Genomic DNA, 21,940 nt, shown 5'->3' with positions numbered 1-21,940 from the left:
AGATCTTTCTCATCCAGAGATGCAACAGGCATCCTCAGCCAAAAGCAGTGAGCTCTGCAATGGCATTTCTCCATTAGGTGTGTGGATCAAGAAGCCACTTCCAATGCACAAGTTATTTGCCTTCCGAGGTTCCCCATCGTATCTCTGGATGAGTCAGTAGTCTTAGTTTACTTCTTTCTCATCAGCCTCCACTGGGTTTGGGCAATTGCCTCTGTCAATTAGGTGTATGGATCAATGCCCCAAGACCAGTGGAGGCTGATGGGAAGGAAGGAAGCCAAAAGCGGCAACTCACACATAGCCAGTGAGCACCCTCCTCCTCCAGCGAGTCCTGCGGGCTGCTACAGGAACTCTTTGACAATGTACATTTGCTCATATGACGCCAAGAAACATTAACACACTTAATTATTTTAGTTAATTTATTTCTCGCCACACAAGTAGCCATCCAAACGGCTCCAGCCCAGTTTGGAAATTTCAGTGCTAGCAATTTTATTCTGCTGCAGAAGTTTGTTATAGTAGCAATTGCACCTTTTCCTGTCCATTGATAAGCACAGCCATCTATATTCAACTGCCAAGCAAGTGAGCCATGTTTTGTAGATCATAGAATTCTGCATTCTCGCTCAGCTTTTTAAAAAGCATTTTTAAGAAGTTCTAGCTCTCATCGTTGAGAAGCCGAGCTTGAAAACATAAGCATGTGGACTGGAAGTCAGCAAAACCGTTAAGTGATGTGGAAGTGAGGGTGGGTGGTGGGTACAGGAAAGACCACATCCACACCATACATTCAAAGCACTATGATACCACTGTAGACAGGCATAGCTTCCCCCACAGAATTCTGGGAGCTGTAGTTTTTAAGGGGTGTGTTGTTAGGAGACCCTCCCATTCCTTACTGTAGAGCTACATTTCCCAGAGTGGGAACACAAAATGACCAAGCCAAACCCGGGAGGAGGGCAGTACTGGGTTCATTCACCCTCATGCACAGTAGAAGCTAGTTCATGAAGACATATGGGGCACTGCCCCACCAACTTCAGATGCCTTCAATCCACCTGCCTATATCTCTTTCTTACAACCAGTCCAAGGACTGCAAAGGACTTTTTAAAAAAATGGTAAAGACCAACATTTCTGACACTTCAAAAAGCTTGCTGCTATGTGCAAAACATTCTCATTTCTGAAGTCCAGCGATCCGCCAGCATTTGCGCCAGGCCAGACTGTGGACGCTGTAGCTCAAAGTACAGGAAAACACTCATTTAAAAATGAAAAGGGGGGGGGCCCTCACAGAAGACAGCCAGCAGTCCACATGAGTATTTGGGGAGGGGGATGGACGGATGTGGAATGAGAAGGCCGGTCCCCCCCCCTTTCCTCCTGATAAGCAAGCTATAAGAGACAGGCCAGCTTGCACACAGTACACACAATGGGAAGTATTGCTGGCTCAGTGCTATCAACACAGCTTATAAAACCAATGGTCAAGTTAAGTGCTCAAATCTCAAATCGCCCGGAAGAAACAAATAGGGCGAAAACAGATAAAATACATGTGACAGAGAATGCAACAACTTGTAAACCTGGGGGTTGCATCTCACCTTTCTCATTTGCCTAGAACATGGACACTCCATGCTGGTCAAATACTATATCAATACTATACCTTGTCCATCTTACTGAAGCATCAGGTGGGCATTTTGGCTCTGCAATTTATTTTTTAAGCAGTGCTCACATAACGTTCAATACTTGTCCACCTTTCACTTTACTCACCTCTCCAAAAGAGAGTCAGGAATATTTTTACAAAGTTGAGGTGTGTTTGTGTGATCATGGTGTCACTAGTGGGTACTAACCGATAGGCACCGACCACACTTTTCTCCAATGTTTCTAGAACTGGTTTGTTCTTGGTGGTTTTGTGGCCTTTGTTCATAGACGCAGGAAAATGTATGTATGTATGCTTTCATGTCAGAAAAAAAAACCCCCACAGGTTTTCAAAACCACTCTCACCACGCTTAAAATTTTATGTCTGTTTTTTATCTTCTTTGGTGGCAATCTTGGAAGTTCATGCCCATCATTTATATGAAGTGCTACAACAATAGCCCAGCAGAGATGCAGAACAAGAACGACAGCTGGTTGTCACTCCAGGATGAGAATGGGGGAAGTGTAGCCCTCCAGATGTTGCTGAACCACATCTGCCATCTCTGACCATGCTGGCTGGGGCTGGTGAGAGCTGGAGTCCAGCAACATCTGGAAGACCACAGATTTCACCCATCCCTGCTCCAGAACGAGAAGTGAAAACAGCACCAGGGAGATGTGAAACTGTCCAAACAGTAACATGGTTGGGCAAAGTTTAAGTAGTTTCCCTCCTAAGGGAAAGCCAGCTTATTCAAGTTCATTCACTCAGTGATTTTCACTACCTCCATCTATTGCAAGACAGTAGTAACCTCAAACATCCACATACATTGTACAGGTTTTTGAAAGTGATCATGAAGAAGTGCTAAGCAACCCACTTTGCAATCCTAAATTTCAAAAAGGATCCACCATTATCTAGGGCAGGGTTGCAGAACCTGTGTCCCACCAGAGTTCTTCAGAGCCTGATTCCCATCAGTCCCCATCCAGCATGGCCAACATCAGGGATGATGGGAGTTGTAGTCCAACAATATCTGGAGGGCTGCTGATTCTCTGTCCCTGACCTAGGTCAACCACAGAGTGAAGGAAAGTATATCAAGTGACACACAACCCCTGCTTCCCATTCTCATTTGGGTGGCAGGTCTATGACACAGATATGGGGAATTGCTCAAGCCGTAAGTCCGTATTTTGCTTGGCACTGGTCAGAACACAAACAGCTACATCTGATTGGCATTTCAAGCTTCCCATCGAAGGACTGGGACCACTTGAGTCCAATGCCATCTCTAAACAGGGTATGTATCCCATCACTGCAGTATTCCTGAGGGATGCCTCTCCAACCTTACGAATCTTTCAAGGTGGTCCTGGGGTCATTCTATATTCTTAACAAATCACAAGTATGTAATTGTCTCTGATGCACTGGTGCATTTTGATGCTTAAAGTTACTGAACAGGTAGCTATTTTCCCCTCTACCCTGCATACAAATTTGGAAGCAGGTGGTAACGGAAATGTCTGTCAGCCCCACGTGACTCTTGTGTGTATCAGCTTCTAATGGTATGTGACAGTCGCTGTCACATTTATTTTTAACAGTGCTGTCGTTTTAAATTGGGTATGTAACCAGAGTCAGATTTTGCTGTTTGCAAACGCTTAGATGAAAAGCCACTGGGTGTAATGAAAGGCCAAGTTGAATTTATTCCTGCTTTCTTACACAGAAAGCAAGCTGGACACTGAATCCCTTTTCTCTGGCATCAGCTGCTTTTGCCTTCAGTGCAGGGGGAAAGCAAATGCTAGCAGCTGATGCCACAGAGAAGAGAGCAGAGCTGAGAGATTGATTCCCTTGTTCCCTTTAGCAAAGAGAAACAAGAAACAGCGAGCGTGAGCAAACAACGGAGGCAGGAGCAGGACTTGCCCAAGGTGGACAGGAGACCTCTTGGCCCAGCTGCTTGTGGTAACTGGCAGACACTTCGTAGTTTCATGGTTCGGAGAAGTCCAGTGCACAATTCAAACCTGAAGAAGTGCATGGAGGGAGAAGCACAAAGTGCCCAACTCTCTACCAAGTGAGTTATTTCCCCCCTTTTTAGGGCAATCACATGGTGTAGATCCAGGCACCATGTAGCGTGCAAACAAGGCCTGAATAGTAAAATGAAGAAAGGAAGCAAAACCTTGGCACAGAGCCAGATCTTCACTTATGATTGGATACAGGACTCCCATAATGCACCACTTGCAGACACACCTTAGATTTTATGGCTCCTGGCTAGCACTGTCCTTTTCATAGCAAAAGAAGAAAGGTCCCCCCACCCCCAGATGGAAATAAAGTAACCGGAACATTTTTAAAAAACAAAAAACAAAAGAAGGTGCAAATATGCATGACTGGAGAATTGTGTGTTGTTGCTTTTTAAAAGCACTATATAAAATGCTATTTCTTGATTGAGAACACAGTATAATTGCACTGGGGAGAGGATGCCACAGATACCAAAGCTCATTAGGGTATGTGAAGAGAACACCAATCAATCACATTGGTCAGGGTAGGGGAAGCAGAAGGAGAATTAAAAAAAAAGAAGAAAAAGATTCCACTGATTTGCAGATATCTAAGTTTCCAGGATTTCTGTTCCTCGTTTGCTTGCAAACATCAAGAGTCAGGAAGGCGTGACATGCAAAGGACAGTCCAAATAGTTTCTCCCCCCCCCCAATCTCTCTGTCTCCACCCCTATTTCTTTTCCAGCGTCAATTTGCAAACTTAAAAAAGGAACCCCAAGAAAACAAACCCTCCGCACAAGAGTCTTTTGAAGGCACTTCTTGTTCACATAATGTCAACGAAGAATTCGCAAGGGTTGCCCATGGCCTTCTGGAACGACTGGCGGCTGCCGGTCAGCTCGGGGGGGACGGAGGCGAGTTCCCGCACGGGGGGACCCCCAGGGGGCCCACTTGTCCCATAGACTTTGGGGCCTAGCTTGGGGAGGCTGCAGAGCGGAGGAACGCCCGGAGGCCCGTGCGAATGGCGGCTGTGTGGGCTCCTCTCGCTGGGGGCAGCAGAGGCGCGGCTGTGGTGGCTGAGCTGGCTGAGCTGGCTGGCCGGCCGCTCGCGCCGAAGGACGCTCCCTGCTACCCCGCTCCGGGCAGTGGGATCCGATTCGCTGCCACTGCCGGCTGACTTGCGGTCCTTATCCCGAGCCAGGGTCCTCCGGCTTTTCTCGCTGTTGCTTCGGTTAGAGCCGCTGCTTTTACTTCCTGGGGGGAAGGAGGGAAGGGAAAGGGAAGGGGGTCAGTGAAAGGGGAAAGAAACGCAAGTGGCACGTCGCCCACGCTTCCGACCGGCGCCTGCCGATCAGCAGCGAAGAAATAACAGATGAAGCAGTAGGTCCCGCACGATGTTTGCATGCGATGGATGGCTACAGGACTCGGGTGAGCACAACTGCCGGGGCAGAAGCGGGTGTAACTTTTTGTCATGCATGGATGTCCAGAAACCACACTGAAAGCCTCGTAGAAGCAACGCAGCAACATTTTCAAAAAGGAGAAGTGATAATTTGGGGGGGGGGGGGACACGCTGGGGTAAAAAAAAAAAAAGCAAAGGCAAAGGGTGCATTCTGTTTCGTAACAATAACGAAAAGCAACCCTGCAGAAAGATTCACACGAATGTTTATTTCGAAATGTCCTGAAATCCGAAGTGTAACCAAATGCTGCACTGTATTCTCCCTCCTAAAAGCCCTGCTTGGGTTCAGGGTTCCAGCCGGCCGCTCCCTCTAAGCGTGGCCTTCCACATTTCTCCAACGGACACTCTATGTTGCATGACTGCGGAGCATGCTCAGTCTTCAAGGCCATGCAAGTCTCTTGGAGGATGTGCCCTCGTAAGTTGTTTGTTTGCTTTTGATGTGTGGGGTGGCTGGTTTGGTCTTTGGTACTTCTGCAATCCTTGGGATACCTCTGCATGTACCAATACCTCCCTCTTGTTTCTGAGCGGCCACATCTTAGCTACAGTCCTGTTGGCACTCACCATCCAAGTTTGCTATTAGAAGACTCAAAAGTGGCTTTCCAGGAAGCATAGCTGCTGACCAGGCACGCACACAGTTTGTATTTGGCTGCAGTTGCTTTCATGCAGGGATTCATTGCAAGCTGCAAGAAGTTATTCTGTGTACTTAGGTATCCGAAATATTGTATTAAAACACACACACAGGCAAGGGAAGAACAATGAGTTCTCCATCTTTGATGCCTGAGATAGCAGAAGCTTATCTCAACAGTCCAACAGCCCTCAAGCTAGCCAAAGATCCAGACCATGGGAGAGCATTCTGTGAACCATCTAGAGCAGCGGTTCTCAACCTGTGGGTCCCCAGATGTTGTTGGACTACAACTCCCATCATCCCTGAGCTCTGGCCTTGCTAGCTAGGGATGATGGGAGTTGTAGTCCAACATCTGGGGACCCACAGGTTGAGAAAGGCTGATCTAGAGAAAGAGTTTGTGTGTGTGTTTGAGTATGTACACTCCACAAGAAAGGACTCTAGGATCTGCAGCTCTAGCCCTTTATTGACCATCACTCCTCAATAAAGAAGAGAAAACAGATGTCATCTGGAATGTGTGATGTTTCAGAAGGTAGCATTCTGTCCCCTTAAATTCCCACTAGCTCTCAGACTGGGAGCAGATCTAGACCTCTAAGTTTTGTCATCTAGCTGCTCAGTTGAGCTCAAATCTCCATCAAAAGCAATGTCTGTTTCACAGTGGAGCTCTCCAAGGTCCTGAAGAACTTCAGCAATTCCTGCTTACTAACTGAATCTGAGGGGTGTGGGTGGCGCTGTGGGTTAAACCACAGAGCCTAGGACTTGCCGATCAGAAGGCCGGCGGTTCGAATCCCTGCAACGGGGTGAGCTCCCGTTGCTCGGTCCCTGCTCCTGCCAACCTAGCAGTTCGAAAGCACGTCAAAGTGCAAGTAGATAAATAGGTACCGCTCCAGCAGGAAGGTAAACAGCGTTTCTGTGCGCTGCTCTGGTTGGCCAGAAGCAGCTTAGTCATGCTGGCCACATGACCCGGAAGCTGTACACCGGCTCCCTTGGCCAATAAAGCAAGATGAGCGCCGCAATCCCAGAGTCGGTCACGACTGGACCTAATAGACCTTTACCTTTACCTTTAACTGAATCTGACACCCTGTAAATTGCAATCTGCTGATCAGCACTGGGGAAACTCCAGCCGAACTCTCCAGTGAAAGCTTTGCTTCCTATTCTGCAGGCTGTCCCAGCTCAGATGGCTGGGCAGCCCAGGATAATTCAAAAGGAAACAAAAAGGACAGAGGGGCAGAGTGAAGAGCATGGGGAGGAGAGACACGCTAAGAGTTTCAGAATGGGGGAAGACACAAGAATCTAGATGATCATGCTATATATGAAGCAATAATATCAGTTTTCAAGGGAGGTGTGTGAGACGCTTACCAGTCCCAGCCATTCCTTTATGAATCCTTCAGTCTAATGCTTGCTCAGGACAAAACAAGGGAATAACAGTTACAAAAGAAAAGGGGGGAAAGCTTCAAGTGAAATGACACACAACTGCAGCAGCCACAGCAGCAATGCACTATTAGGCAGAAGGTGGTGAAGGGAAAAGCAACACACTACCCCCATCATGCTCTCTGCTCCCACTTTCCCAGATATCTTTGCGCCTAATATAGCATAGCCCTTGCACCTGTGCATTCAAGAAAGGACACCTCGCCTCATAGCAACCTGCTTAGTCCAGTCTCCTACCAAGGCCGTTCTTCAGGTGCTTAAATGAGGAGGTATAAATGACTTAGGTCCCAAACATTCCCTACAGACCCTTCTCAGGTGTTAAACACAGCAGGCAGAGTGAGTGTGGCTTGGCACTTCCATTGCCCTCAGAAGTTCAAGGTGGCATTGGCTTGGGAGAAGGCATTCTCTGTGGCTGCACAAATTCACCGCACAAAGTTCAAAATATTTTCTAAATGATGCAGATGCAACCTTAAAAAGCAGCCCAACTCACTGTTTCAGCAACTAAACTTAAACAAGTCTTTGTTGGACAGGAATGTGGTAGGCTGGACAGGCGACAGCCAGAATATCCAAGTTCCCTTTCTCTCCCCCCCCCCACCTCACCTTTTGTTTTGTTTTTCAGAGCTGATCTGTCATTACCAAAAATAATGCTTATTTTTAGATGTGAAATGTTAAATTACTGACTCTGCTGTGAATGTTTGCTTTAGATTATAATCAGGCCCATGGACAGGGACTGTTTTAATTTTTGCATGGAGCCTAACAACATATAATACTAACGCTATCAATGGGTGTTTTTTAATGCTGCTATGGTTTGTATCTGGCCATCAACGTAGGCAACACAACTCTACTCCCTCCTCTAGAAAGCTGAGACCCTGACACAGTTTGCAGGTAATGTTGAGCCAAACTATGGCTTAGCATGAGCATACAAACATATGGGTTCTCTGGGCTAAGATCATGGCCACTGAACTCCTCCCTACTACTACTACTACTACTACTACTACTACTAATTTATTATTTATACCCTGCCCATCTAGCTGGGTTTCCCCAGCCACTCTGGGCGCCTTCCAACAGAACACTGAAATACAATAACCTATTAAACATTAAAAGCTTCCCTAAACAGTGCTGCCTTCTAAAAGTTTGGTAGTTGTTTTTCTACTATTGCAACAACACTACCTGGGGCTAAGCTATGGTTTGACTTAGTGTTATGTTCAAGCCTGGGCTCATGGTTTGTTTCACTTCAGACAAAGCACAAGTGGTAAATGCCAAAGAAACCTTGGTTAGAGTTTGTGGTTTGTCTGCAGCAAGACAAACCATATACACCAAAACCATGGCTTAGCTCCAGGCAGTGCAGGAGTATCAGGAGAGGACTGCTGTGGCTGGGATCTTCACTCCAGGAACCTGTGCCTCTAACTCACATATGCTAAACCACAGCTTGGCTTGCCATCTAATGTGAACCAGGCCACCGAATCTATGCAGGCAGCTCGTTTAAAACAATCATTCCTTCACGTTGCAGCAGAAAGAAACTGATTCCATGATGATAGACAAAGGGAGTCATGAGAAGAGGAGAGAGGAAAACAAAACCAAGGGGTTGGGGAGAGGGAAGACCTAAGCAAACGGCCAGCAGGAATGGAAATCATGGAAGGGGGATGCACACGCCAGAGAACCTACCTTCGCTTTGCTGGCTCCCTGCGCTGCCGCTCCCATAGCTGAAGCCTGGGTCCTGGTAGGCTGGCGGGAAACATGGAGGGGCAAGGGGGTATTGGTAAGGATAGCCTTGCCCCAAGGGCCAAGGCGTGGCCGGGTGCGGGAGGGGGCCCAGGGTGTCTTGGTCTGAAGCTCCGCTGGAACCATTGTTAAGGTTCAGTGCAGCCAGATCTGGAGACGGAAAGGAGAAAAGAACTTCCATGATGGCGCAGACACACGGAACAATATGGCTCAGGGGCAGAGTATGTGATTTGCATGCAAAAGGTCTCAGGTTCAATATCGGGTATCTTCAGCTGGGGCTGGGAAGGACTTGAGACCTGGGAAAGCCATTGCTGATCAGACCCTTCCCCAAAGGGCGTAAGGAGGGGGACTTACTGCCGCAGAGATCACCAAAGACGTAGTAGCACTGCTCTGAGAACGTGATTTTGTTCACAGTGTGCCTGAGGTAGCCATGTTTCAACATGCTGCTGGCGTACTTCCGGGCCTCCCTTCGGTCTTTAAAGCCCTCCACGTGCGTGTAAAGCCAGTCGACCACGTCCGCTCCTGCAAACAGCAAGGGGAGTAGTCAAAGGCGGGAAAGCACCACCAATTTGGTAATTCCACCCCCACCCACCCAAACCGGCACTCCTGGTAAAAATGACAACTTGTTTATTTTACATTGCCTGTGCCCTCACTTGCTTTCAGTCCCCATTGCCCTCGCTTGCTCAGTGTGGTGTAGTGGTTAAGAGCGGTGGACTCGTAATCTGGTGAACTGGGTTCGATTCCCCGCTCCTCCACATGCAGCTGCTGGGTGACCTTGGGCTAGTCACACGTCTCTGAAGTCTCTCAGCCCCACTCACCTCACAGAGTGTTTGTTGTGGGGGAGGAAGGGAAAAGGAGATTGTTAGCTGCTCTGAGACTCCTTAGAGTAGTGATAAAGCGGGATATCAAATCCAAACACCTCTTCTTATTCTTCTCTCAATGATATCATTATGTAGCCAAATCTGGTTTGGCAGAGAGTATGCAGATTGCTTAAAGCTACTGAGGAAAACATGTTTCAGATAAATACACAACAGAATAAGTGGGAGTAGTAGCTGGTGCTATGCTCCCTCCTTGAAACCATGGTTTGCCAACCATACTTTCAAGCCCTGGTTACCATGGACCCCAGCTATTGTTAACCAGAGTTATGGCTGGTGCTGTTGACAAAACCCTTAACTGTGATGGGGAAGAGTGGGAAGAATTGAAGTGGGAGAAGGAGGAGGAGGAGTGGAGGCTGCTCACTACCTGTGGTTAAAGGATGGGCTGCATTACATTTGCACTGCCCCATGCTCTTGTGAAAACGTGGTGTCCTCCAGTTGTTTTGGACTACAAATCCCATGAGCCCCAGCAAGTAAAGGCTGTCTCATGCTACACCGTCATAGAATCATAAAATTGTAGCGTTGGAAGGGACTGCCAAGGGTCATCTAGCCCAACTGCTATGTTCACTCCCTCCCTGTTCCGGGGAAAAAACACACAAGCTGTGACAGTAATTCACAATTCCTCATCCAAGCTGGCAGGGTAGCAAAGTGGCACAAACCGTAATCCAGAACAGGAAAGGGAATATTTTGCCGCCAGAGTTGACATCACTGTATGCTGGAATTCCATTGGCTCAACTCAGCCTTCCCTGGCCTACAACTCCCATCAGCCCCAGCCAGGAATGGCCACTGGTCAAGGATGATAGGAGCCAGAGTCCAGCAGCATCTGAAGGGCACCATGATGGTGAAACCTGGTTTGGTTAGTTCCTTCATAAGCACCCACACAAGCAAACATCATCAGTGGCAAAAAAGAAAACCTCAGTTTAGTAAGGTACCTTCTCTCCCACCCCCAGCCTCAGAAGCAGGAGTCACTCACCTATTACTGCATTGGAGATGGTAATTTTTAACCACATCCTGTCCCGTATCTCAAGGCCAGAATCCGACAACTGCATAACCTTGACAATGGTGGCCATGTCGCTTTTAACAGTTAAAGGGGATTCGTCCAGCTCTGGAAAAAAAGGAAGAGCAGACAGAGATGTTGCTATAAAGGAAACAAGGAATGGATGGAGGCCGAGAGGGAAAGCGGGGGGAGGGGGGAGCAGTTTTACGCAAGGACAGCCCTGCCATAGGGAAAGCTGAGGTGGGCATTTTAGCATGGAGGTTGCAGAGAAAGAGAAGGACCTGACAATGAGGTAAAATCAGCCAGCAACTCCTCCTGCGCAAGCCTAACTGAAATGAACTTCAGCTGAGCAAGAGAGAAGTAGACAGGATTTGAGGAAAATTGGTCCCCTCCATTTTGTCCGCTTCATTTGGAGGCGATAAACAAGAAAGGCATTGTTTCTGCAGTACTTTGGCTGAAATGTGAAACTCATTGCTGATGGGGGCTGATCAGGGCAGCAGAAGACTACCTATCATTACAAACCTACATCATGACATGGAGCAGTTCTGAGGGGATTCTGGGAGAGAAATGATAGCTGCCCGAGGCCACCATTTCCCCCCTCAGAATGATGAAAGGGATCATTCTGGCAATACTTTGCATGAGCTGTGAAACCTATCACAGGTGGAGGCTGTGGTGGCAGGGTGTTGTGGTTGTAGTTGTTGTTTAGTTGTGTCTGACTCTTTGTGACCCCATGGACCAGAGCACGCCAGGCATTCCTGTCTTCCACTGCTTCCCGCAGTTTGGTCAAACTCATGTCCAACCATCTCATCCTCTGTTGTCCCCTTCTCCTTGTGCCCTCAATCTTTCCCAACATCGGGTCTTTTCCAGGGAGTCTTCTCTTCTCATGAGGTGGCCAAAGTATTGGAGCCTCAGCTTCAGGATCTGTTCCCCTCATTTTCATGTTACCCATCATGATGCTGAGTTGCTTCCAACTCAGTTATGTCCAGAGGAGGCCCATTGAAATGAATGAACCTACGGTAGTCACATCCATTATCTTCTATGGGTCTGCTCTGAGTGGGACTGGCATCAGGCTGCCACAAACCAGCATTTTCTTCCCCCTCAGAACAAGGCAAACAAAAAGGGAAAAGAGATGGGCCATTTTCTATTCAAAGCCACCCAAAAATCCAGTGGAAAGTTCTTGTTTGTGAACTTCTAGCCTTAGGGAAGTTAATTAGCAGCAGTTGGGCCTCCTCCTTCAGGTACCCAAACACCTCAGGCCCAGGCCTGAAGACTATACTGGCAAATCCTGCGTGGCTTCTCTTCATTTCGGCATGGCTTGTGCTGAAGAACAGATAGCATGGAGGCCAGCGAGAGGGGGGTGGGTGTCATTATTTGCATCTCCCCCTACAGGCACCAAAACCTCTTGAGCATTCAAATAAATTTAATTGAAATCTCTTGCTTTTAATAGAGAACCTTGTCTAAAAAGGAGACTGGCCGGGGTGTATGTGAGATAACTTTCAAATTGAAGTGCCTGTGCTGCAGATACTTGGTGCTTTATTGGGGAGGATATCTATATCTCTGTTTATCCAAATTTCATGTCAAGAATTCTATTGCACAACTGCATTCTGTGAATGACACATGTATCTGGCCTTTTTGTGTAATTTAGGCTTTCTTCCCATTATTATTATTATTATTATTATTATTATTATTATTAAATAAATTGGATGTGAAACCTACACAAGGCTGAAGAAGTATATCTGAGATACTTCTATATATCTTTATCACTTACAGCCCCACTTTAAGGGTGTTCACAAGTGAAATATTCCAGATTAAAAGTGATGGTGTCACTAAGGGCACTTCCTTGGTCATGAAAGGTGTGGGGACGGCATGGGGAGGGGCTGACTAGAGTCACGTCAAACTGCCGTTCTGGCCTAGTGACCTGCTCTCAACCTGCCCCCGGGCTGTACCACCTTGCTGGGCTATACCACTTCACCTGAAGGAGAGAGATGCTCACACATTTGAACGCCCTCTCTGCGCAAGTGAAAACAAATCCCTGCATATGGAAAACTCACATGTCCGGGAGAAGAGCCCTTCTCTCTAACAGGCTAGTTTTCTATGTGGAGGGAAAAAAATATGTATTTATTTGGGGGAGAACCTAGAAAACGAAGAGGGGGGAGAGGAAAGAATCAAGGATAGAAGCCAAGGCAGTCAAGGCCAACCTGGCAATTGCCCCAGACTAAAAAGTCAAGATTGAACCAGAAGCTTTTATAACTCTATCAGGCCAGCAGGGAGACCAATGGGGTGCCAGGGTGGGTGGAGCCATCTAGGCACCCAGGGAGGCTGCCCTCAAGAATTTTTGGACTACAACTCCCATCAGTCCCTGGGACAGAGAAGGGGGGGGAGAAACAAACAAACAAACAAATAGGGAAGAGGGGAGTTGGCAGGGGAGAGAGAGAAAAGAGGAGAGAGAGACCCTGGAGTTGATGACAGTTGTAGTCCAAAACATCTGGAGGGCATCAGCTTGGCGAAGCTGCACTACCGGAACATGTCTGGATTTTATTTTTTAGTGGAGCTACAGCACTGAATTAAGACCCAGTTCATTTCCCACAGAAACTTCGGGATCCACTTATTTTTCCATGCTTATGTCATCTGTCAGAAAAGGGGGAGGAAAGCGCGTGGTGGAGGAAGGCTTGGGAACACAGAGATTCAGGCCATGCACCCCCTTGCGACACCAGAAGAACATCATCATCCACCACTTGCTGTTTTACCCACAAAGGCTCCTGGGTCCCATTTGCAACCAATTATTGCCAGGTGCTCTGCGGCACCGTTTGGCTTTGGCAGGAAGTTAGTTTGGTTAGTAGCGAGGAAAGCAACCTGCGGTTTGGGTTTGACAACGTTCCGATTTGAATGTGTGGGGAGCAATAAACGGGGAGAGCCCATTGTGAGGGGTTTATGTATTGGTGTGTCCGGGTGTGTGTGTGCGCGTAGGAGACTGACAAGACCAGAGCAGAAACCACGTGGAGATGGAAAGACTGCAGCTGCCTGTTTTGGTTCCTACAGAGCAGCAACTGCCTCTCACAGTAGCAAGAGAACAGAGCTGTCATGGCTAGTAGCCACTGATAGAATTCAAGCTGCCCTCCAAGTTGGCAGCCATAATCATCTCTACATCTTCTGGAAATGAATGCCATAGTTTGCTCGTCTCCCCTTTGGAGCCAGCTGAGAAGAGGCTTGTAAAAGCCAAGCAGCCTATTTAAATCCACTGAAAAAGACCCTCAGAACCGCATGCCAAGGGTCTCTAACGTCTGGGTGGTGTCAGCCTAAAACGTTATCTGTGGGGGAAGCCTCCTCCGTCCTTCCACGGATCCCCTTTAGGAAACCTGACCGCCAATTTTTGCTGTAGATTTTTTTTTTAAAAAAAATCCTAGTAGTCCTTACTCCAGCAACTCGATTGTGAGAGGGGTCTCACATCGCTATCTCCCCAAAAGAATGCAAAGAATGTCACAGCAGCCAGCGGCAAGCTGTCGGCAGACAGCCAAAGGGTCTAACCATCTCAAGTATGCACAGAATAGTGCATGCGTGTGCCAGGGGCAGGGGACTTCAGATCAGTGTTCCTCAACCTGGCGCCCTCCAGGCATTTTGGACCACAACTCCCAGCAGCCCCATCCAGCACAGAGACCGCCAAGTTGGAGAAGGCTGCTTTGGCTAAAATAAAGGCAAAGTCAGATTTTTTTTTTGCTGATCTTCACAGGAAGCTGTCCAGCTAGCTCAGTTCAGCCAGCACTGACTGGCAGCTGCTCTCCAGGTTTCTAGCCCTACCTGGAGATGCCGGGGATCAAACCTGGGACCTTCTGCATGTGAAGCAGATGCTCTACCACTGAGCTATGCCCCTTCTCTTCTCTCTGCAGGATGGTACTGTAAAGGACTTCGAGGCTTCAACCGGTACCTATAGCAGGTTTTTTTGGAGTGGGAGGGAGGGTTGGGCAATAGACCTCCAACCCAAAGTATGCCCATCTCCACACCACTATCCAGTGTAGGGTAGCGGTTCGAGTGCTTCAATAGGACCTGGAAGACCAGGGTTCAGATCCCTCCTCCCTTGGGCATGAAGCTTACTGAGTGACGTTGCTCCAGTCTCTGTCTCCCAGCCCAACCTACCTCACAGGGTTGTTGTGAACCATGTACACCACCTTGAGTTCCTTGGAGGAAGAAGTTTGGGTGTGAAGGGCTAGAAGCCGTTCGAAAAGGCGAAGATATTTGAATGGTAAAATGAAAGAAAAAAGAAAATTCGCCCCAGGCCTGTGCTTTACTAATGTAAGAAGAGTTCTGCTGAGTCCTTTCTGGTCCAGCAACTCTCTAGCCACTGTGGTTAATAGACGCTGACAGCCTTATCCCCTGTGAATTTGCTAGTCCCCTAGCAAATAAGCAAATGTCGTTTAATAAGGACATCAGAAGGGCCCTGAAGCTGAATCAGACCAACGGCCCATCTAGTCCAGCATCCAACCAGATGCCCAACTGTGAATCCTGCAAACAGGACCCTGAGAGCATCACCAGCTCTCCCAACACTCAATACCCAGCACCTGACATTCAGAGGCCTCCTGCCTCCTACAGCAGAGGTAAATCACAGCCGCCGAGGCCTCACAGCTGCTGACAACCTTATCCTTCCGGGTTTTGGACGGCCATGGGTGGAGGGAAAACAAGTTTTATGCTCCCCACAGCATTGTTGTTGCTGGAGCTCTTTTGCTTTTGGGGTTTCTTTTGTGTGTGTGTCTTTTGTTTGGAGTTTTGTTTGTTTGGCTCTACACTGCCAGCCCTGCGCAGGAGGAAATAACCTGCCCGGTCCTGGCGGCAGTGTGACTTACTTTCCGAATCGGGAATTGAGCTTGTTAGTGAGGAGCTGGTAGAGGTGATGGTGCTCATGGAGGGGCTCATACCGTAACGGGGGTACGCTCCCGTCAGGGCCGTGGTATGAGAGATCCAGGCGGCGGGGTCGATCGGCCGCACGGGCTCAGCTGGAACGCGAGAGAAAACGGGGAGGGAGAAGAAAGGGTTAGCAGGCGTACTCTGTGGCGGTTCATCTCTTTCCTTTCAAAACTTACAGTATTTTTCGCTCTATAGGACGCACTGGACCATAGGACGCACCTTGTTTTAGAGGGGGAGAACAAAGGGAAAAAAAATCTCCCCCTCTCTGCTCAGCGCCCCTTCAGCGAAGCAGAAGGAGAAACAGAGCCCCTTCCATTTCTCCTCCCGCTTCGCTGAAGGGGCGCTGCGCAGCTCTCCCTCTCTGCTGAAGCCAGGAGAGTCTTGCTCTCCCGGCTTCAGCAAAAGGAACCCGAAGCCTTTGGAGCGCACCGACCCCTCTTGCTCTCCAGGCTTCAGCGAAAGCAACGTGTAGCCTCCGGAGCGCAGAGGTATTGCTGAAGCCAAGGAGCCTGCATTCATTCCATAGGACGCACAAACATATCCCCTTAATTTTGGGAGGGGAAAAAGTGCGTCCTATAGAGCGAAAAATACGGTATATCCTGTCTCCCTAGAGAAGCATTCAAGGCGGCTTTAGGCACAAGAAAAAGCTGCGTGCAACATGGCCCCTGAAACCTCCCCCTCTTCCCCACCCCCAGACCTCTTGAAAATGGCTGAGGGTCTTGGCAAACCCTTAACAAATGTCTCTATAATGTACAGTGCTGGATGCTAGGTGGTTCCTAATAGTATTTGTATTGCTTCTCACATATATTTGCATTTTATTGCATTCTGCAGAATTCAAACTGCGAATACAATGAAATACAATATTCATTTTCTTTTATTGTTTCACCCATTTTACACACCGCTTGGTTGTAAACAACAATAACAACCTCAAAGCAGCTTACGGAAAAGGTAGAACAATAAGATTGTCAAGAAAAACAATTAACAACAATAATTCGAAACATTCAGAGAGATTAAAACCATCAGTAAACTAAAAGCAGATGAAAACACGTATCATTGTTCTAAACACCTGGGTAAGCTTGTCAAAAGAAGGAGATAAGGAAAACACAATTAAATATCAATATTTTATATTTATATTTATGTTGTGAACCGCCCTGAGATCTATGGGTATAGGGCGGCATACAAATTTAATTAATCATCACCATCTTCCAAAACCTTCTGACATAAAAGCTGCCTTGACTGTCCCTGCTAAAAAGGCTCTTTGTCCTGGATACCTATTGGCCAGTTTTCTTAAAGCATAAATAACAAGCTGGACTTTCTGCCCTTGTCTAGCCAATCAGAACAGGATTCTGCTTGTTTCATTTCAGGGTCCAGCTCAAACCTACACTTTCAGTTCCAGCAAATAACCCCAGGGACTCTGGCCTGGAGAACACACACCCCTTCGAGGCTGAATCCAAGGTAAGGCTGGTGGGGCCCATAAATACAGTTAGCTTTAGGAAGAGTCATAAGGTGTCTAAAGCTTTCACTTTACTGGTCAAAGTTCAGGTCAGAATAGTATTTAGTTCTGAGTCTCATCCTCCCTTCTGTAAGAAATATGGGTCAGGTAGACTGCATGTGTAGATTGTTTTTACTTTTTAAAAAGGTAAAGGTAAAGGGACCCCTGAGCATTAGGTCCAGTCATGACCGACTCTGGGGTTGCGTCGCTCATCTCGCTTTATTGGCCGAGGGAGCCGGTGTACAGCTTCTGGGTCATGTGGCCAGCATGACTAAGCCGCTTCTGGCGAACCAGAGCAGCGCATGGAAACGCCGTTCACCTTCCCGCCGGAGCAGTACCTATTTATCTACTTGCACTTTGACGTGCTTTCGAACTGCTAGGTTGGCAGGAGCAGGGACCGAGCAACGGGAGCTCACCCCGTCATGGGGATTTGAACCGCCGACCTTCTGATCAGCAAGTCCTAGGCTCTGTGGTTTAACCCACAGCGCCACCCGCATCCCCTTTTACTTTTTATCTATGTTATTTTAAATTGTTATTGATATCAATGTTGTATTTTTAGTTTTAGATTTTGTGATTTATGTATAAACGTTTTCCATTTGGTTGTGTACCTTTTGATGTGTTTTATTTATTGTTTAAGACTTTTGTTATTTTGGTGATTATGTAAATCTTGTTATGCTGTAAGCTGCCTTGAGCACTGTTTTAACTACGGAAAGGCGGCATACAAATAAAATGATGATGATGATGATGATGATGATGGATCCATGGTTTACAAATGCATAAACCCTGCTGCCATGTCTGTTTTACCAAGGATTTATTTGTGCCAGCCCTGACTCTTATTTATTTCCTTCCTGCATTTATATTCTGCCCAAGTAACTGCATCCTCTGGGCTGCTCACAAATTGAAAATAATTAAAATACAAAAATGAAATAATTTAGCAAGCAAGGCAACAGAGACAAAAGTAGCACCAGCATAGAATGAGCATAAAAAACTGTGTGAAGCAGCATAAAAATGGTTTAGAACAGGGGCATCCAACTTCCAAGAGATCTACTCACACGATTAATATCTGGCAGTGATCTAAACCAGCCTTTCTCAACCTGTAGGTCCCCAGATGTTGTTGGACTACAACTCCCATCACCCCTAGCTAGCAAGGCCAGAGCTCAGGGATGATGGGAGTTGTAGTCCAACAACATCTGGGGACCCACAGGTTGAGAACCGCTGATCTAAACCCTTTTGGGGGGAGATTCAGGTAAAAGTTGTTGAGCATTTTTAGGGAAGAAAGTCCCATTTTGGGGGGGATCAGGTCAAACTTATTGTCCTTCTTTTGGGGAGGAATTGTTGAGCTATTTTGGGAATGTCCCGCTTATGTGCAGGTTAAGGTCTAATAAATGAAAACAGGCGTTCAGTGATAGAGCACTAAGGAGACAGTCAGCCTCACAACGAAAAGGCCAGATGGAGGAGCCAGCAACCTACTGCAATCTACCAAAACCTCCCAGGGATCGACCAGTCAATCCAGATCGACCTGTTGGACATCCCTGGTTTAGAAGATGAATCCATTTCATTGGATGACTCCCTAGATGTGTGTTCTTCAACCTCAGGTCCCCGGATGTTGTGGGACTACATTTCCCATCAGTCCCAGCCAGCAGAACCAACAGTCGGGGATGGTGGGAGTCGTAGTCTAACAACACCTGGAGATTACATAGCCTCTCCACTAGCATCACTGCTCTAGATCAAAAGTTTCCCTCTTTCCACATCATCAGCATCAGCATCAGCACCACTCCTTTATAAAACCTCGTGGACGATCAATGCCATGAACTGTGTGTGCTTTAAGGCTGTTTGCAATGGCTGGATCACTCACCTCTGGGGATTGTGAAATAACTCCGGGGCGTAGGATCCCAGCATTTGGCCACTGTTAGGCTGATAGGGCTGGAGAAATAATATAGATAACAGATATATATTACGAAGGGAACGGAAACAGAACACTCAAAGGAATGACCTTATTACGTTCTGTCCATGGCTTCCCACCAGCCACATGGTTCCAGGCTCCTAATCTCACCACCTCTCCGCCCTTTGATTCTACACTGAGCTCTTCACTCAATAAAGCTCAAGTGCTAGAGTCCATCCCATTCAAACTCACAGGGGTGGGAAGGAGAGAGACCTTATTTTGATTGCCCTGCCCCATTAAAACTCAACAACAAAAAACGATGACACCTCACTGCATCTAGTAAACTAGTGCGCCAAGGAGAAAACTTCTAGTTCTCTCTGTGCCTCTAGATACCAGTTTTCTACATGCAGGAAGTTTTAAAAAGAATAGCTTGGAGGTTATCTGATATATCATGTCCTCACATCTCCTCCCTCCATGCAGCCCAATGTGGGACAAACCCTAAAGCACTCACTGTGAGTCTCAGGGTCTGGGTTTTGAGGACTTGACAGTCATATTTACACAGCCCCCCGAATACACCACAACATTGTCTCTTCATAACCCCGAGCCTGAACCCAGACTGATTTTGGGAGTCAAATCAAAGGAAATCATTTATTATACAGTCTCAGATCAGATAAAACACAGCACACAAAGGATGAAAAGCATGAGCGTTAAAACACACGCTTGTTTAAAATACAATATAAGACAAAGGACAGATTTGGGGAGGTTGCTCTCTGCACTGGCTGCAGTCAATGAGCGGTACCAAATTTTACTCAGAGTATACCCACTTCAATTAGTGCTGACTTCATTAATGTTAATGGGTTTACTCTGAGTAGGACCACCACCGGATACAAGACATCAACTGCAGGAGTAACACAAACGCACAGCGCCCTGGCTTTGCTACGATCACTCACCCCGGCTTGGAGACGATTTCCCGCAAGACCCGCACTGCGTCATCGTTGCTCATGTTCTCGAAGTTGACCTCGTTCACCTGGAGTGCAACAGGTGAGGAATCTGTTATCGCCAGGGGTTTCCCCTCCAAATCGTAAGAAGATGAAGAGGAGACTTGCTTTGGGTCAGATCAAAGGCCAAGCATTCCGTTCTCAATGCAGCCAATCAGAAGCAGAGGCAGATTATGGGCTGGTTTTCCCACACTGGGCGCCAAGCCAAAAGGGCACTGCAGGGGGTGCCACAACAATGACAAACAATGGAAGGCAAGAGGCTTGGGTGGGGGGAATTTCAGTGCTGCACTGGGTGCCGCTGAAATTCTTAAGCGCCAAAATCTGCCACTGTCAGAAGCCCAGGAGGAGGACATGAGCACAACGGCTGCCTCCCAGCTGAACACTGGACTGAACGCTCATAGCCGAGAGCCCTGCTCCAAGGGACTACATCAGGTGTGCGGATCCTGTGGTCCTCCAGATGTAGCTGGACTCCCATCAACCCCAGCAAGCATGACCAATGGTCGGGGATGATGGGAGTTGTAGTTCAACATCTGGAAGGCCGTAGGTTCCCCACACCTGGCATACAAGGATGGGTCAGTCCTCAATGTGGCCCTCTAGACCTGTCTACCTGGCCCTCGGCAATCTCGTCAGGCCACACCACCTCCCCAGCCCTGCTTAGCATCCTCCTGGGGTGTTTTTGCCTGGATGGAATGCGTCCTTCAACTCGGATGATGCCTCTTGCTTGACAAGGTGGAGGACAGAGAGGCGTGTGTGTGGAAACCAACCTGCTGTACAAAGATTAAATTTTAACTTCATTACCCCGCCCACTTTTGCCTCTGGCCCCACCCACCAGTGAGAGCATCTCCACCCCCATCAGGATGCTGGATCTGCTGGGCCTTCGCCCCAATTCAGAGGCCAAGCTCTCCTTAGGAGCCTATGCTTCTGCCAACCTGTAAGAGCATGTCCCCCGGTTCGATCCTTCCGTCAGCTGCTACAGCGCCGCCTTTCATGATGGAGCCTATGTAGATGCCACCATCTCCTCGGTCGTTGCTCTGGCCCACGATGCTGATTCCTAGGAAGTTGTATTTTTCTGGAAAGTAGAGAGGAGGAAGAGTGTGCAAATGTGAAATTGGAGGAGGGTCACAGGTGGCCTTCTAAATATACCCCCCTTGTCCCCTGCTGGAGGGTTCTAGGGCTCTCTCCCCCACCCCCCGCGCAGGACTGGACCATGCAGATGGGGAAGGGAGAGAAGAAAGGTTAGCTGAGGCATGGAACTAGCAATTTTGAAAGGCTCATCACCATGGTCTTAAGACCAGGGTAGCTAATAATAACAATAACAACAACAACAACAACAACAACAACAACAACAGCAACAACAACAATAATAATTTATTATTTGTACCCCACCCATCTGGCTGGGTTTCCCCAGCCACTCTGGGCGGCTTCCAACAAAGATTAAAAATACATTAAAATGTCACACACTAAAAACTTCCCTGAACAGGGCTGCCTTCAGATGTCTTCTAAATGTCAAGTAGTTGTTTGTCTCTTTGACATCTGGTGGGAGGGCGTTCCACAGGGCGGGCGCCACTACCGAGAAGGCCCTCTGCCTGGTTCCCTGTAACTTGGCTTCTCACAGCGAGGGAACCGCCAGAAGGCCCTCGGCGCTGGACCTCAGCATCCGGGCAGAATGATGGGGGTGGAGACGCTCCTTCAGGTATACTGGGCCGAGGCCGTTTAGGGCTTTAAAGGTCAACACCAACACTTTGAATTGTGCTCAGAAATGTACTGGGAGCCAATGTAGGTCTTTCAAGACTGGTGTTATGTGGTCTCGGTGGCCACTCCCAGTCACCAGTCTAGCTGCCACATTCTGGATTAGTTGTAGTTTCCGGGTCACCTTCAAAGGTAGCCCCACGTAAAGCGCATTGCAGTAGTCCAAGCGGGAGATAACCAGAGCATGCACCACTCTGGCGAGACAGTCCGCGGGCAGGTAGGGTCTCAACCTGCATTCCAGATGGAGCTGGTAGAC

At 47.9% G+C, this 21,940-nt stretch overlaps 1 protein-coding gene and 1 long non-coding RNA gene across 5 annotated transcripts in view; one reads left to right on the top strand and one right to left on the bottom strand.

The window, feature by feature from the left end:
- The window catches only part of DVL1 (dishevelled segment polarity protein 1), a 129,656-nt gene that overhangs the window by 37,794 nt on the left and 69,922 nt on the right, over positions 1-21,940 (bottom strand). Inside the window, exons 8-16 of one of the 4 annotated variants that reach the window (XM_081016116.1) lie at positions 20,865-21,004; positions 19,888-19,964; positions 18,911-18,978; positions 15,503-15,652; positions 10,644-10,775; positions 9,150-9,317; positions 8,739-8,945; positions 7,005-7,043; positions 4,720-4,821 (exon numbers count right to left, since the gene is read on the bottom strand). In XM_081016116.1, the coding sequence (XP_080872242.1) occupies positions 7,033-7,043; positions 8,739-8,945; positions 9,150-9,317; positions 10,644-10,775; positions 15,503-15,652; positions 18,911-18,978; positions 19,888-19,964; positions 20,865-21,004 (953 nt within the window). In that variant the 3' untranslated portion in view covers positions 4,720-4,821; positions 7,005-7,032. Of the gene's footprint in view, positions 1-398; positions 4,822-7,004; positions 7,044-8,738; positions 8,946-9,149; positions 9,318-10,643; positions 10,776-15,502; positions 15,653-18,910; positions 18,979-19,887; positions 19,965-20,864; positions 21,005-21,940 lie in introns of those variants that run through there. The other 3 variants (XM_081016114.1, XM_081016115.1, XR_013989391.1) reach the window with 3 other exon arrangements.
- LOC308482833 overlaps positions 15,987-21,940 on the top strand; it is a 197,345-nt gene continuing 191,391 nt past the window's right edge. The window contains exon 1 of the long non-coding RNA XR_013989442.1: positions 15,987-16,029. This is a non-coding gene — a long non-coding RNA (uncharacterized lncRNA). The remainder of the gene's footprint in view (positions 16,030-21,940) is intronic.

This window comes from Podarcis pityusensis, assembly GCF_964106645.2.
Source record: "Podarcis pityusensis genome assembly, chromosome: 8".
Lineage (NCBI taxonomy): Eukaryota > Metazoa > Chordata > Lepidosauria > Squamata > Lacertidae > Podarcis > Podarcis pityusensis.
This window is presented reverse-complemented; position numbering and strand designations above follow the sequence as displayed.